General features: G+C 43.2%; 5 protein-coding genes across 5 annotated transcripts; 4 read left to right on the plus strand and 1 right to left on the minus strand.

Moving 5' to 3' along the window:
* Positions 1-399: 399 nt before the first annotated feature.
* Positions 400-1522, plus strand: LOC144642308 (uncharacterized protein F54H12.2-like; the record flags this gene model as incomplete). The annotated part of the gene is made up of 1 exon (XM_078501275.1): positions 400-1522. A coding segment is annotated over exon 1 (948 nt), but the record flags the coding sequence as incomplete, so codon positions are not given.
* LOC144641983 (uncharacterized) lies at positions 1502-2383 on the plus strand. Its single transcript, XM_078500990.1, has 2 exons — positions 1502-2203; positions 2264-2383. Exon 1 carries the CDS (start codon positions 1526-1528, stop codon positions 1976-1978), a length of 453 nt encoding a protein of 150 aa, XP_078357116.1. The 5' UTR covers positions 1502-1525; the 3' UTR covers positions 1979-2203; positions 2264-2383.
* A 97-nt stretch (positions 2384-2480) lies between these two features.
* Positions 2481-3626, plus strand: LOC144641984 (uncharacterized). The gene has a single exon (XM_078500991.1). The coding sequence runs from the start codon at positions 2683-2685 to the stop codon at positions 3346-3348; it is 666 nt and encodes a 221-aa protein (XP_078357117.1). The 5' UTR covers positions 2481-2682; the 3' UTR covers positions 3349-3626.
* A 4040-nt stretch (positions 3627-7666) lies between these two features.
* On the minus strand, positions 7667-10141 carry LOC144644157 (phospholipase A2 A2-actitoxin-Cgg2a-like). The gene is made up of 5 exons (XM_078503584.1): positions 9740-10141; positions 9510-9537; positions 8930-9086; positions 8206-8318; positions 7667-7851 (listed from the first exon to the last, which is right to left on the minus strand). The coding sequence occupies exons 1-5, from the start codon at positions 9914-9916 to the stop codon at positions 7718-7720; spliced, it is 609 nt and encodes a 202-aa protein (XP_078359710.1). The 5' UTR covers positions 9917-10141; the 3' UTR covers positions 7667-7717.
* A 1359-nt stretch (positions 10142-11500) lies between these two features.
* LOC144644161 (basic phospholipase A2 homolog 1-like) lies at positions 11501-13859 on the plus strand. Its single transcript, XM_078503587.1, has 5 exons — positions 11501-11652; positions 12162-12204; positions 12644-12788; positions 12950-13068; positions 13621-13859. Exons 1-5 carry the CDS (start codon positions 11575-11577, stop codon positions 13737-13739), a joined length of 504 nt encoding a protein of 167 aa, XP_078359713.1. The 5' UTR covers positions 11501-11574; the 3' UTR covers positions 13740-13859.
* Positions 13860-15836: the final 1977 nt, after the last annotated feature.

Below are 15836 nucleotides of genomic sequence, written 5' to 3' on the forward strand. Positions count from 1 at the left end.
TATTGAAACGCAAGTGAGCGAGACTACAGGTAAACTGGTGGATTTTGGCGAAGGCAACACGATCGTGACCTTACATATCAAGCGAACATGAGAGGCGGTGCCCTGACGCGTTTCACACCGGATCCTCCACCTCAAGAGGGGAACGGATTTTTGGCCGACATCGTGAGAGAGTCTCTGGGTGGAGCCGTGAGAGGATTTAAGAGTGGGCGCGGCGTCGCGGACCGCATTCGTAAAGCGGGTCAAGGAGCCAAGAGTGGTCCTAAACGAGTCGTGAAACGCCAACTGAAAAACGTCATAGAACGAAACGTCAAGAGGAAACTGAACGACATCTTTGCCGAAAAATGAATCCCGTTTACTCGCGATCGCCCAGACTGGTCCGATCCAAACGCGCCCCCGTCAGACAGCGGGGAGAAGGATTCTCACTGGCACTTTTGAACCAGGCCTTGTTGGGACAAAAGAGGCGACGACGAAAAGTACAAAAGGGCGGGTGGATAGGTCCCGAGGTCAGAAAGCCTCCTGGCTACGACTGGATACAGACCTTACGGAAGCGCAGTGGAAGAAGGAAGAGAAGACGATGACCGAAACCATCTCGAGCGCCTACCCGCAGTCGAGACGCGAGGCCAATCCTCGATTGGATCTATTCGCCGTACCACCGACAGACGTCAGCGTCTCGTCGTATCGGATGGTCCCCGTTCAGACCTACACCACAGGCATCAATCCGGTGGAGTTTCAGATCGACCCCCAAGAAGATTACATCGATCTCAGCCGTAGCTTCTTCGAGGTAGAATTGCAACTGAAGAAAGACAACGATGAGAACGTGGCAGCTGCCGACAAGCTGTGGCCCGTCAACAATCTAGCCCATTCTCTGTTCAAGCAAATCAGCGTGCGTCTCAACGGTACTCTCATCAGTCCCCAGACGGACACGTACCATTACAGAGCCTTCTTGGAAACGTTGCTGAATTACGACAGACGTGATGGAGAAACCATCTTGAAACCTCAAGGATGGTACAATCATATCGATTTCCCAGCCACGTGGACGGACAATAACACGAACACTGCAGCCAACGCTGGAGCTGGACACGCAGACTATGTAGCCCTGACCGCCAATCACAAGGAGGCTCTCAAGAACTCTAAAGCAGAACAAGCCAATTACACGGAAGGCAAGCGACACGTGTTGCGTTTCAAGCCCCTCATCGAAGTGTTTCATCTGAGCAAGTTGTTGGTACCCAGAGTGCAGATAGGAATAGAGATGTACTTCAATTCTCCCGACGTGTTCTTGAACGGAGTGGGTCTGGCAGGAAAGTTGACGGCCGAGGAAGTCAAAGTTCGAATGTACCTGTGTCAAGTGCGTCTCAATCCCACGACGTACAGGAGACTGATGGATGAGATGACCACCAAGAGTCAAGTGGTGAGTTACCCGACCGTGAGAAGCGAGATTCGGACCTTCAACATGCAGGGAGATCAACGACGGTACGAATGCACCAACTTGTCCCAAGGAAGAATTCCCAACCGCGTGATCGTGGGTATGGTACTGTCCACAGCCTTCACCGGGAACGTGGTCAACGATCCCTTCTGTTTTCAGAAGTTTGGAATGAGCAGCATAAAACAACTCGTGGGAGGAGAAGAGTATCCTTACGAGACGCTAGAGTTGGTCCACAACGATGGCACCAAAGATCTCAGAGGGTACCACCGTTTCTTGCAAGCCACCGGATGTCTGTGCAAGCAGCAAGGAAACATGGTGAGAGGTGACGATTGGGGACAAGGAAAGAATTGCACGTTGTTCGTGTTCGACAACGTGGCCAATGGATGCGTGGACAGTTACAGGATGAACCCCAAGCAAACCGGAAATCTACTAATAGAGCTGAACTTTGGAGCCAACCCAGCTGTGAACTTGACCATCATCGTGTACGGAGAGTTTGAGAATCTCTTGGAGATAGACAAGAACAAAGCCGTGTTGTACGACGTGTACCAGCGTTAGTGATGGAGAAAGTGACTTTGAATAACGTGCAATTGGATCAGTTGGCCAGACATCACCTGTCGTTGAAGCCTTACTTTTACGGGACAGTGGCCTGCGATCGATTACCTCGCAAACCATTCAAGACGGAAGCCCGCGGGTACATCGTCAACACCGATCCTCACTACATGCGCGGTCGGCATTGGATCGCGCTGTGGACGAATGGAAACGTGTGCGAAGTATTGGACAGTTATGCCTTACCCCTAGAAGTGTACCAGACGGCGCAACCGTTGCAAGATTGGTTGGAAGATCATTGGAAGTACGTGGAGCGCAACGGACAGAGTCTACAATCGTTGTACAGTCAGAGCTGCGGCGATTACGCGTTGATGTATCTCATCGATAGGGCCGAAGGACGTAGCATGAGTCAATTCGAAGCAAGATTCAAGAAACACGATTACGTGTACAATGATCATAAAGTTGGGCAAATGTTGAAGCAATTGATCTCGAAGGAAAGGTCGTGGCACAAAATTTGTAAGATGGAATACCATCAGGATTGCGAACCGTCTCTCTGCGGTGTAAGACACTTGTTGTTGTGCGAGGACAAATAAAAACGTTGGAATGAATAAGGTGTGTGTCGTCTGTCGCTCGGGAGATCGGGATTCGTTGCAGACTTTTTTTCTGCAACATGCTTATATCATTGCTCGTTTTTTGACGAATGTCATTTCGCCATGGAGCGCGGTGAAGCCTTTAGCTTTCGGATGCCCTCTAGCATTTTGATCGTGGGCCCCTCTAGCTGCGGAAAGACTTGTTTTACCGAGTCGGTACTTTTGGATCACTCAAAAGAGTTGTTTAGTACACCCCCTGAGACCATTCATTACTGTTTTGGGGCTTGGCAAGACGGTTTCGCGCACATGAAAAAGCGAGGCGTGAAATTTCACGAAGGGATTCCCGAAGAAGTAGATTTGACCAAATGGTTTCCCCGTGGAGGGGTGATGGTATTGGACGATCTGATGGAAGAAGAAGGAAACGACAAGAGAGTATTGGATCTGTTTACCAAACTTTCCCACCACAGGAACATCACCGTCCTGTACTTGTGTCAAGACATGTTTCCGCCGGGAAAATACGCCAAGAGCATTTCTCGAAATGCGCATTACATCGTGGCTTTCAAGAACCCTCGCGATCAATTGGGCATGAGGAATTTACTGTTACAAGCGTTTCCCTCCCGATGGCAAGATGTGATGGACGTCTACACCAAGACGACGGAAAGACCCTTTGGTTACATGGTATTGGATCTACACCCTGCCAGTGGCGACGACAGACGGATTTTTAGCCACCTCTTAAAAGACGAGGGATGCATGAGATGTTACAGATTCGTTCCAGATGTTCGTACGTAACGATCACGTGTGGCTCGCGTTCTTGGACCTGTGCAGTCGTCATTTCGAGCGTATGAGAGAAGAGGACATGGACTACGAGGCCATGCAAACCGTGCTACATTTGGCCGAAAAGCGACAGATGTGGAAATTCGTGAGAGAATATAACGAGACTTACTTCAGCGAATTGATCCAGACACTAGAAGAGAGAGCTAGAAAAACATGTCAAGACATTCGCCAGCAGGAGTAGGAACCAGTCCTAGTGCCATTCCGATCGTCAACGTCAACCGAGGGGGATTGGAACAGACATTGGATCGAATCGGATTGGATCAATTACCGTCTCCTGCAGTGGGTACGGGGACTTTGAGACCTTCTTCATCGAGGTCCAACGTACCTGCAGGTCAAGGAACGCTAACGGGTGGTCCACACCGATTGAATCAAGACGACATGCAACGTCAATTGCAAATGCTGTTCAACGATCAACGTCAAGTGGCGGCTGGACGTCGCATCGCAGGCATCACCACGACAAACACCATCACTACGACCTATAAAGACGGGGGACGACCAACCGTTCGTCGTACCTCGACGAGAGTGAGCCATTAAAGATGACGTCCCTACTAAACGGGTCGAAGACGAACTTGGATCCAGACCTGTTACACAGATTGGACGGATTGTATACCTTTTACCACAAAAAGTGGTGGTGTCATCGTCAAATGTTTTACCATTTTAAGTGGTGTCATGCTTCATTGAACGCTTTGGCTTTATTCATCGTGGCAGCGGGTATCATTGCGGGTTCCCTTACAGAAAATAGTGTTATTGTGGCATGCCTAACTTCAGCTGGGACTGTGGTCAAGGGCTGGAACGATTTCAAGAAATATTCGTTCAAAGTGGACGTATGTCGTTTTGCCTACACCACCTACGACAAGACGTTGATCGAATTGAGAACGTACGCGCGCGGTCTTCCGATGGACGAACTAGAAGGATTCTTGATCAAGATGCAAACTCTAGATGACACGATCACCGATTTCACGCCGCCCGTGGCCGACAAGTACATTCAAGAGTATGAACGACTATTTTGTTGTGATAAAAGCGAAGATACCCCCGTCTGAAGTGACAGTTATGGTAGGATGGGAAGAACGAAACGTAAGGCCAGAAGAAGGAGGCAGCGAGGTGGAGCTCTCGCGAGACGTAAACATCGTTTGGTGGACAAGATAGCCGAGGGGGCCAGCATGTTTCTCTCGGGTCCTTCACCCACATTCTTCACGTTGGGTGGTAAATTGGCCAGTCAAGGATTTAAAGGGATAATGGATAATGTAAATCATTATAGCCGTAGACCGCGACGACGATAGGACCATGAGGAGAAAGAAACGTGTGACGCAAAGGCGGAGACGTGCTGGCAGGAGAAGAATAGGACAGAAGGGTGGTATTTTACCCTTAGCAGCCTTGATACCAGCTTTGATCGCGGGTGGAAAAGCAATCGCTTTGGGTGCTGCATCGGGTGCTGCAGGTTGGGGTGCAAAGAAAGCCTTGGATGCAGCCACTCGAAAGAAAAAGAGATAAAAACACTATAAGAGGATGGGGGCATTGGGCGTCACCGGTAGTTACAACAGACTGCATTCTGTGACAAGATGGTGCGAAGAAGAAAGATAGTAAGGAGAAGACGAAAACAACCTAAAAGAGGACCCGTGTGGAGAGGAGAGGGTTTATTGGACATACTCAAGTTTGCCGGCAAGTTGGGTTATAAATTGGGGAGAGACAAACGCTATAAGAGGATGGGGGCAAAGGGCGTCACCGGTAGTTACAACCGACGTCCAGCCCCGTGGGAAGTATGAATCGATTACGTCGACAGCGTCCGTTCTTGGAGAGCATTCTGAGAGAAGCCAATCGGTTCAAGCGAGAAGAGATGTTACAGCACGCCAACGCCGATCAGATCAACGCCGTGAGTGAGATGGTATTGAATTTGCTCAAGAACCGCATTCCGCTCAGTCCACCGATCACCGCCAAGCTGCGACGATATAAGAAGGTCTTGCGCGAACTGGGTAAGCGCAGAAACTCGTTGAAGAGAAGGCGAGAAGGTCTCCTGTCACAGAAGGGTAGCGGGTTTTGGAAAGGACTGCAACAGATCTACCAAGCATGTCTCTGCAAAACACCCTCCAGACAATGATGAAAATGTTACGCGAATCGGCGGACAGAGAAGCAGAGTGGGAAAAGAGAGCAGACCATTGGCACAAAGCCTACGCCCGCGTCAATCATGACTATTTGGCTTTAAAATACGACGCAGAGTGCGAAGATTGCATTCGAGAGAGGCAAGAGACTCCGGAAGGAAAGACCCTAGTACTGTGCAAGGAGTGTAGCGACAAGTGTACATCGAGAAGCGACTTGAAAAGGCGCCTAGACAAGTTAGAAGAGGAAGCTCGCATAGCAGCCGAAAGTCACTTGCTGTTAAAAGATAAATCCGTTCCCGACGGTATCGCCGTGGCACGAGTGAAACCTCTCGCTCGCGAACGGGCTCGTTTGACCAAACGGATACGTCAATTTCCCATGGGAGGAGTAACAGCCAGACGGCCGGGCGAAGAAGCGGAGGAGGAGGAGGAGGAGTTGGAGAATGTAGGTTTGGTGACGGGACCCGTGGAGACCATGTTGAAACAACTCATAAAAGGGAGTGCCAAGAAATCACCTCCCACAGTCACTCCGAAGGCGACAAAGAAAGCAAAAACGGCACCTGCGGGCAAACCGACATTGGCAGAGAGATTCAAGAGTTTAGAAGAGAAACTAAAGACGAGGAAAAAGCCAGCTGTGCGAAAAACGGAAGCCGAGAAACTGAAACCATTACCCGGTTGGGAAGATTGGGCCAAAGGCAAAAAGTTGAGACGAAAATTGGAGTATGACGAAGACCAAGAAGAAGAGGACTGAAAAAAAGACGACACGGCGACGACAACGCGGACGTGGGATCGACATTCAGAAGTGGCTCGGGAAGACTGGAATCGAATTTCACTGGCCCGGTTATCAGTACATGGGTCCCGGAACCAAATTGGCCAAGCGATTGAAACGCGGGGACCCGGGCATCAATCGATTAGACAAGATCGCCAAACAGCACGACATCGATTACAGTCACGCCAAGAATCTAAGGGACAAGTGGAAAGCCGACGAGAAAATGATTAAAGCCATCAACAAATTACCTGGAAGTAAAACCATGACGGAACGCATTGTCAAACGAATCATGCAAGCCAAGAAAAAGTTGAAACTTTAATGTTGTTGAACACAATAAAGACGTGGTTAAACGTTTACATGTTGTCGTATGTGCATTCGATCACCGACTTGAGCAAACAAACAAAACTCTCGTACTCGTTCCCAGTACACCCGAGAAAGGGGGATACCCTCATCCCCCCTCTCTCACGAAATAGCTTGACAAGCCTGCGTTTTTTCAGAATCGCCGACCTAGAAAAAGCAACGTAGACTCATCTGCGCATGCGTTTAGTGCAAAGTATTGAGTTCCAGATACCACAAGGACAGTATGGCACTTTGTGAACCATATCTATAGGATGGTGGTCTTGCTAACTTTGTACACGTTCATTCCCAGGGTGCGCGGCCACTAGGGCTTAGGGAACATTGACACAAGGAAAAAAAAAATATCCCCAGCGAGGACTCGAACCTCGATTGCCTACCTCAGCGGCAGGAGTGATACCCGTTACACTACCGGGGCTTTAGGACCACTTGTTACCGTTTTTTAGTGTCTTGTACCTTAACAGAAAAAACCTGTTATTAAAAAAAACCTGTTTTTACACCTATTTTCTTGTCTTGTCGTTTTTTTCCACGCGAGGACTGGGCCCGAGTTCATTCTAACCGTTCGGAGACTGGAACCGACACTCCAAACACCCTGGGACCGACTCCTATGACGTCATCACACCCCTAAGTCACGTGGTTTTTCCCTTTTACGCCTATTTACACCTAGTTTCGGTTTTTTTTCCGCGGGGGACTGGGCCGAGCTCTTTTCTACCGTCCGGGGACTGGGACCGACACTCCGAGCGGGGCCTGGGACCGACACTCCAAGGACCCTGGGGCCGACTCCTATGACGTCATCAACTCCCAAGTCACGTGGTTTTCCCTTCTACGCATGCGCAGAAATGCTGCTCTCTGATTGGTTGTGCCGATACGTAAGCGGACCTTACTACTCACAATTTTCAGGAAAATAATTATGAATTGCACTATACATGGATAAAAAGATAAAAAACATAATGGCTGATGAATATAAGAAATTAAAATTATTTTACAGAGTGACTCTTATGCAGCTTCTGCATGGCGCGGAGTGAATTTACGTTAAGGTAAGACGCGTAGGCCTCTGTCAACTTTTAAATTTATTTAATGTTTCAAATATACTGCAGATGAATTACAACTAGCATTTTTCTCGTGAATAATTCATCAAGTGGGTGTTGAACTGGGCCCTTTTGAAACACTGTACAGCTTCCGCGTCGCACTTACACAGAGCGTGCCGACAGTCACCGTAAAACCAGTAGTAGCTTGCAGGTTCTGAAAAAGACATTTGGTAGTCAGCAAAAAAACAGAAAGTTGCATCCAATTTTTAAAAAAATACTGAAGTATCGTTTTCCTTTTTGTGGCCGATGAATCGCGTCATAAAATAGTGAAAATAGCTCTTCTCGCACATCCATTATAACTTTTTATCATCAGTAAAAATATTCGGTACGCGCGCGTGTAAAAGCTTGATTACGCCCTACGCGGGACCAGTTCAGTATTTTCAAGGTGTTTTGATGCGGACGGTGGTGCTTAGGGAAGGGCCATTATATTTTCCTGGAGGGGGGATAGGATAATTTTTTCTGCAAACTTTGTTTATAATTTACGCACAGACACTGCAAAAAATCTTACCACATTCAGTACAGTCTTTTGTGCTGTAAGGAATCGCATAAATAGTCCAATCAAACGGGCAAGAGCCTGAGTTTTGCACCTCGTTATAGCAGGCGTCGTGTATTTGGCAGCACCTGAATATTAATCAAAACTGTTACTGTGTTTTATTGGAAACAATATAAATATTGTTGGGTATTTATGACAGCTCACTTTCAGTTGAAAAGGAGGATGGCCTGGAGCCAAAGTGGGCGCGCGAGCGCTTATTTGGGCGAAAAAATAACAAAAATCTTATTGTGTCCACCATAAGTGCTAGCGTAGCCACTGAGGTTACAAGCCATCCATATTTTCAAAGTGAGCTGTTATAAGTAAGATTATTATAAGTAATTCCCGGTTTTAGTAATACAAAGTAAAACTACTTATTAGCAACTTATAACAAGCCATATTCTATGTGTAGAGGAGGAGGGGAATGGTCGACTGAGTTAGCTGCTTCCTTTTTTGTTGACAAAACGAAGTCCAACCAAACAAAAGATAACAAATAGTATTTAAGGGAGTTTATTTGTGAGTGATTTGATTTGAAGAAACTAGTTTTAGGGATTTACATATTCATAAGCTCTCGCTTTTTTCGAATTTTATGTGTAAAATCCCGCGTTTCACTTGCTTTAAATCGAAACTTTCCTCAGTCAGGTAGCGTTACTCCTACCCCCGTTGTTTGGAAGGGCTATGCAGGATTCTTTCGTTAATTTACTTGTCTGTTTCATCCACGGGTGTTCCTTCTCCACCAAGTCCACAGAAACAGCCGTAGCCATCATAGTCTAATGGAGCTCTGCCAACCGCACATGAGATCATAACACCAAAGTCCAATACACTTCTGGTGTTAGATACTATGGGAGAATCTCTGAAATCTGTAAAAAGTTCAATAACATAAATTAAGGAGACTTAAATGCAAATCGGCGAAGCAGGAATCGGTATTTCAACGAAAAGCGTCAATTACAAGATAACACACAAGTAGAAACAGAACTTTGAGATAAAACAAAAGCTTTATTTATCTTTTTCACACTACGGCGACCGGGTGATCGCACCAACAAACTTCAACTCCTTTCAGTGCTTTTGGGTGTCGGACAATCAATAATATAGAGGTGATTTTAATCTTTTAACGCAAGTACGATTAAGAAAGGAATGTGCTACGACAAAAATGTATAAAATAACCAGGAAAGAGAAGCCAGAAAAGGGAATAAAATATCTCAAGTGCATTGCGTCACTAATTACGTGCAGAAGACGTGATACTGTGGTAAGTAGAACACGATGTAAAAGAGTAGGCAGTTTACCTTGCGATGCAGGGATCCTTCCGCGGGTCTGTTGTTATATATATAAGAAAAAGAAAGCACAATAAAAGATTGATATGCTAAGTTAAACGATGTGTGACACAAGCCTCATACAGTTGCGTTTTTTATAAATGGGAAAAGGAAGGAAAAATAACAGGAAAATAATACCTTGAAGATGCAAACTAAGTATGGCTGATGTAATGTTCAAGGTGTATAACAAACAGCATACTTACCGAATCGTGACGACTCGCAGCTATTGAAAGCTGAAAAATGATTACTTGGCAAACGAGGAGAGCTACAAGATGCTTCATTATCTGTAGAATCACTGAAGACTGACTTGGTTTTCTGCGAGCGAAACTGATTTTTTTTTGATAATTTCTTGGCAAAATGTATGACTCAATATATAGCATGTGTTAGGGATTATTACGTGATCTTAAATAGAAATTGAGTGTCTCAATGTCAATGAAACACATTTTTTAAAGTGTTTGATTTCTGTAAAAAAGTAAATATAGAACCCTTTTCAGTCAGGAGGGTTGCATGAGTTTTTTTTTTCTTTTCTTCGGGTGCCTTGTAATAACTGAAAGTGACTAAACATTGATAATAGCAAAGTGGCATGTAAAGAGCTTAGAGTTTTAATTTATTCATTCATTTCAGCATCCACTTAAAGTCCTACCGAGTTTTATCACGTATGTGACTTTAACACGATAACAACCTTGAATTCCGCGCTACTTAATAATTTGTGCGTCGTCTCTGGCTGGTTCAATACATGCCCTTTCCTCTCGAAGTCCGCCCTATTCTTTTTCACTCATCCTATAAAGTCTCTTGGGCCACATCAAAGCAATTTACGTCTACGTATACTTATATTATGCAAAACGAAATGATTTTGTTTTTTAACAGTATTCACCACGATTTATTTTCATCTAAGTAAATCATTTTCAATATGAAATTGTTTTTAGTGCATTTACTGTTCTTAATTCTGTACCCCTCAGTGAAAAGGATATCACTGCTCCTAAAGTTCATTATTGTTTCTTGCTTTTCCCGCATTTTACATTTCTTTCTTTATCTCTATTTCGCTTGAGATAAGTCAAATTATTCAGTGTATTTTGATTTGATTTTATTGTAATCAAATAGTGTTATGCCTTATGCGTCCAAGGGCGCGAAAAGGACCGAGAAATAGTGTTATGGCTTGACGTTTAGGAATACAAGTGGATCTTTAAATTAAACAAAATAGCTTTTTCCCTACGAGAAATGCAGTTAAGGATACTGCTTTGTTTACAGTAAAAAGCTTGAAACTTTAAAAAGCAAATCAAGAGTGACAACGTGTGATATCCTTTAAAATCGATGTCATGCAAAATTTGTATTACTGTAAAAACAATATGTGTTGTTTTGTTTTTAAGCTGTACGTTCTGGACTTCTCAGGGGACTTATGTTGTTAAGTGCCTTTTACTATTCCTTTTGTATTCCTTCACTAAAGGGCTCTTATCAGCTTGTACGCATGTAAGTAATTTCTCAACAGCTATGAATTAACTTTAGCTTTTTTAAGTTTTTTTGTCCTTTTTCAATGTCTAATAAAAATACCTTTGAACTGGCTCACATAAATTCGATTTATGCTTTGGAAAATGTTTTACGAATCTGGATAAAATTTCAATATACCTTTTGCTCTTTAGACTTCATAATTTTACTAGATTCGCGATGATTCTTCCTGTAAGTGCCCGGCCCTTGTCTCTATAATGACAAATAGGCGTACTTACCGTTCTTTAAAATCTCCACTTTTCGTTTTTTTTACCCGAGTAGTAAGTGCATTTTAGAGGCTCTTGTTGTTCGATTAACCCACTTTAAAACGGTTTTCGTCATTATTTGTGGTTCCACTCGCGTGTTCTTGCATCAGCTGGAGCAGATGTGTTGTTCACACCATTGACAATTTCATCGAACTTTAAACCAACAAAATTGGCAGACAGATTTCTCGCACTAATTATAAAAAAACTAAATAAGATTATACAAACCTCACTTTCTCCGAATCTGGCTAGGCAGACAGACTATCTTGCTGGTATCTTGTTGAACTGAAGTCATGCAGCGAATATTGTTGGTAAAACTAATTTTGGTAGCCTCTGCCTTCTCTTTTCCATCTCGCAAGAACCCGGAAAAGGTAAGTCAAACTAACGAAAAAATGATGAAGGTTACATATCTCTGCTCCATCTAGCAAAGTTACGTATACTTAATGACATAAAGGTGTGGTAGCTCCGCGTAAAAAGAAGACCAATAATAAGTAACAGTGTGTTAAACATGACCAAGCCGTAAAAGGTTAGAGGTGACCCACCAGTCTCACTTACAAATGGGTGATAATTTTTGGCTCATGCAACACGAATTTTGCAGCATTTTTGATTTTGTCGCTGCTACATGTCACCGATACACTTCCCTGCTACGTGTCCCCTCACTGTGAATAACACATGATTTTGTCGTTGCTACATGTCGCTGCGATATGTCCCAGCGACATGTCCCCACGTGAACGCAATCTGTAGATCATGCATTCCGTGATTCACTTTCAAGTAAGATATCTGAACAAAATTCCACTGTATTAAGTCTAAAAAATAACACTTTACGGAGCTTGTGCAATGACAATCTCTGACAGATGTCCATTTTATTTTATTTTTGTAGGAAGCAATTCTGGACGACGGCAAGCGACCTATGGATAACCAACGTAAGACCTGCATTCGGGTTTATTAATAGTATTATTTATAGAGAAGTCTATAACGAATATGCTTTTCCTCGCCGTTTTGTCATCACTTTCACTTAATTTGATACAAAACACATTTTACCCAGATATCTAAATACATCTCATCAAGCGCTGCTCGGTATCACCGTGCTGTGCTCTCGAACAAGACATAGGAGTACAAATGGTTACCTACTATGGTAACCCAGTAGAGGTTGGAGTACTACCAGTACCTTCTGTGGCTTCATGCTAAAGAAACCCACGGATAAGGGTCGATAAGCTCTGGCGTTGTGGGCCACCTTGGCCCGAGCGAAGACTTTACCTTAAGTTTGTTGGTCACGAGTCGCAGTCGTCACATGCGTCTCTAGACAAACTGACACGCAAGGATGTGACGCGTTAATCTTGTCATCTTTCTGTTCTTTTGCAGAGGGGTTTGTCCGTCAAGAGAGAAACCTCGTTCAGTTTCGCAACATGATAGAGTGTACCACTGGAAGAAGTGCTTTCGATTACTCTGACTATGGCTGTTACTGTGGATATGGAGGAAAAGGTACTCCTTTGGATGATCTTGACAGGCAAGTAAATTCCTACTGTGTCGTCTCTTCCCTACCTTTGCTTCGCGACAAAGATTGGGACCTTTCATTACACGACAACCACCTGAATTTATTACTGGATTTGATCAACTCGCATGAATATTCATTCGTGTCCTAATTGAGAAACTAATCACCGTTTTCAGATGCTGTCATATTCACGATGCATGCTACGAACGCGTATCAAAGGATCCAGACCTGTGTACCTTTTCATCTGCTGTTTATTGGAAAATCTACTCCAGGGACGACACTTGTACTGGATGTAGTAAGTTAAATTAATAATAAGTCCGCTGTCAGTTATTTTCAATGCACGGCCAATACGTAACGCTATGAAGTAACTTTTGTTGTGAAAACCGAGTGCTCGGACAATGCTGTTAGAGCGTATTCCGACTGTTATAATGCAAGTGCATGATGACCTTGCCCTACAGGTATCTTTTGAGTTAGTTTATTTCATGCTAATCAGCAGACCTGCTATAAATTCACTAGATAGGAGAGGCTCTCATTACCGATTATTCGAATTTACGTTTATCAATATATTCTTCTTTAACTGACCTTTCTCAGTGCGAATGAATGCATGAACAAACGAACGAACGAACGAAAGAAAGAACAGATAGAAGAACAAACGAACGAAAGGACAAACGGACGGAAGGACGAAAATGCTGATGGATCAATCAATTACTCATGAAACTAACACAAGCAAACGACCATTTAACCGCTAAACGACGGACGGACAGAAGTAGCGATGAACTGTAATTTCCAGCACTACATTGTGTATTTACTGACTACTTCTTGTTCCTGTTTGATGAATACTCGGCAGCTGACCCAGCCAACACATGCGAACGGGCCATTTGTGAATGTGATGGAGAGGCGGCCAGGTGTTTCGCCAAATCACAGTGGAACGCAGCGCATTACGACTACCCAGCAGACCAATGTTAACAGAGATCCAGCAGCCAATGGGAGACGAAAAGAAGCGATCATCAATGGCTGTATTTGACATATTCCTTATTTACGTAGTGTATAAAAGTTAAAAATAAAAAGTAGTTTTAAATCACAGAACGGTCTTTTAAGGTTTTTGTAACTCCAAGGTACTCAACACGGTACAAAGAGGGAAGGTCGAGGGTGGATGGAGCTTCCATTTCTTTCAGTTCAAAACATGACTGCCAAAACGTTTCTCGAAACGTTTCCCGACCAATAAAACAAGACAATTATCACAGTTACAGCTGTGAATACTTTCCTACAAAATAATCGCATTTAAACCGTTAGACCTTTCTGCGAACGAATTTGAGACTGAAGCATTCCTTCATGCAACTGTAATTAGCATGGAACTGACAAAAACATCCCCATCTTTTAAACTCACAAAAATCTTGAAACATATATTAATGCAACATTGATGAGTTTGGTACAATAATTTTTTCTGAACTCACAGTTACGTTGTTATCGATGTGATTTTAAAACTTACATTGGAGAGTTAATTATGCAGTCAAGTTTCTTTCAAATTTTTTAGATACTGTATTCTCAAAAAAAATTTCCCGGCCCAATTTGGTATCGTATTTTGCGGTCGTGTTCTGTTTTTCATTTTAAAATGACTGTTTTGTTATCGGATATGTATTATAGAAATATCGAGTGTACGGATATACAAATAAATAAGTTTCTAGCTCGAGATTTTCAGGCACATCTACACAACATATTTCATATATAAATATTAACATTTTAATCAGACGTGACAATTACTTTTTTTTCAAGTCAAATCATCATATTTTATTTCTATTTCTAAAAATACTCTAATCTCGTTGAATCGTAACACTGTGACGTCCCAAACATGAAACAAAGAGCTTGGGTGGCCAATCACACACAGTAAAAAGTAAAACCTGAACTATTTGTATCGCACATGGAGCAATCTCAAGAAAGGAGTGAATCCATTACTTTGTTTACTTTCCATGAAACAAATCTTTTTCTGTTTGTTTCTCCAGTTCACATAAAGGCCTATTTTGTATGGTTAAGAGCTATGTTGCCTCAAGAGGACGTCAAATACTTCTGAGAATCGGTGCAACAATACAAAATTGGGTCATTTACAGTTGTTTTCCAAAGCCTTCCCACGATATTTTCCTTGTAAACTGCTGAGCTTCGTACCAAAGTATACATATAAGGCTTGATTTCTTATAAGATACAGTTTAATAGTATTGACTTCGAAGCTAAAGTTTAATTGGTGTGAAGATAGCCTCAAATAGCCATATGTATAGATTAGAATACAATAAGGAAAATAAAAAACCCCGAAAAGCCGATAAAATGCAGTCTTTGTAACGGCATCGTAATTCGATTTTTGGAAGATAACAGATACCAAGACGTTACATCGATTATTTTGTTTTTGGTTGATGAAACAGTTGTTGTTCTTATTGTGCCGGTGTTGTTTCAGGTTTTGCACGTTTGTCCCCATTATAGTAGGATGCATAGGCCCATATACGGTACACGTTTTATCAACCCCCACAAATACGATTCGTTGAAAGTAGCGCCGATAGGAAAAGGCGTAACTTCCGAACTGTACGGTAACCTTTTGGTTTCAAGGCCTATTCTTGTGAGTTGTGCAACCTTACTTGAACCTTGTTTCTCGTGTTGTCGTCTCTTGAGCTGTCAAGACACTTCAGATTGTTATAAGGACTTGCTTTAGCAGGTGTAACTTTTCACTCCCGACAACAGAAGATTGAAAGATAGTATTCCTCAGGTTCGAAACTAGGAACTTTCTAGCATGATATTTGAATGAAATCCGGTTTAAATGTGGAAGGCAATGAACGGGTCAATCCAAAGAACTTCAACTCTTGTTTACTACGTACGTTTCAACACAAGTGAATAAGGGAAGAGTTTAAGATATTTAGGTGGTTTCCATGTCGAAACTGACGAAGGTAGAGCAGGGCATCGTCAGCCTTTATGTTCTCAAATTTATTTTATCGATTTTACTGTGTTTTTTTTTTTTAATTTTATTCTATTATTTTCGTATTTATTGTATTTTTAGTTTTTACATTTTATTGTGACATCAAA

This window comes from Oculina patagonica, chromosome 2 (assembly GCF_052425735.1).
Source record: "Oculina patagonica isolate OP01 chromosome 2, crgOcupat, whole genome shotgun sequence".
Classification (NCBI taxonomy): domain Eukaryota; kingdom Metazoa; phylum Cnidaria; class Anthozoa; order Scleractinia; family Oculinidae; genus Oculina; species Oculina patagonica.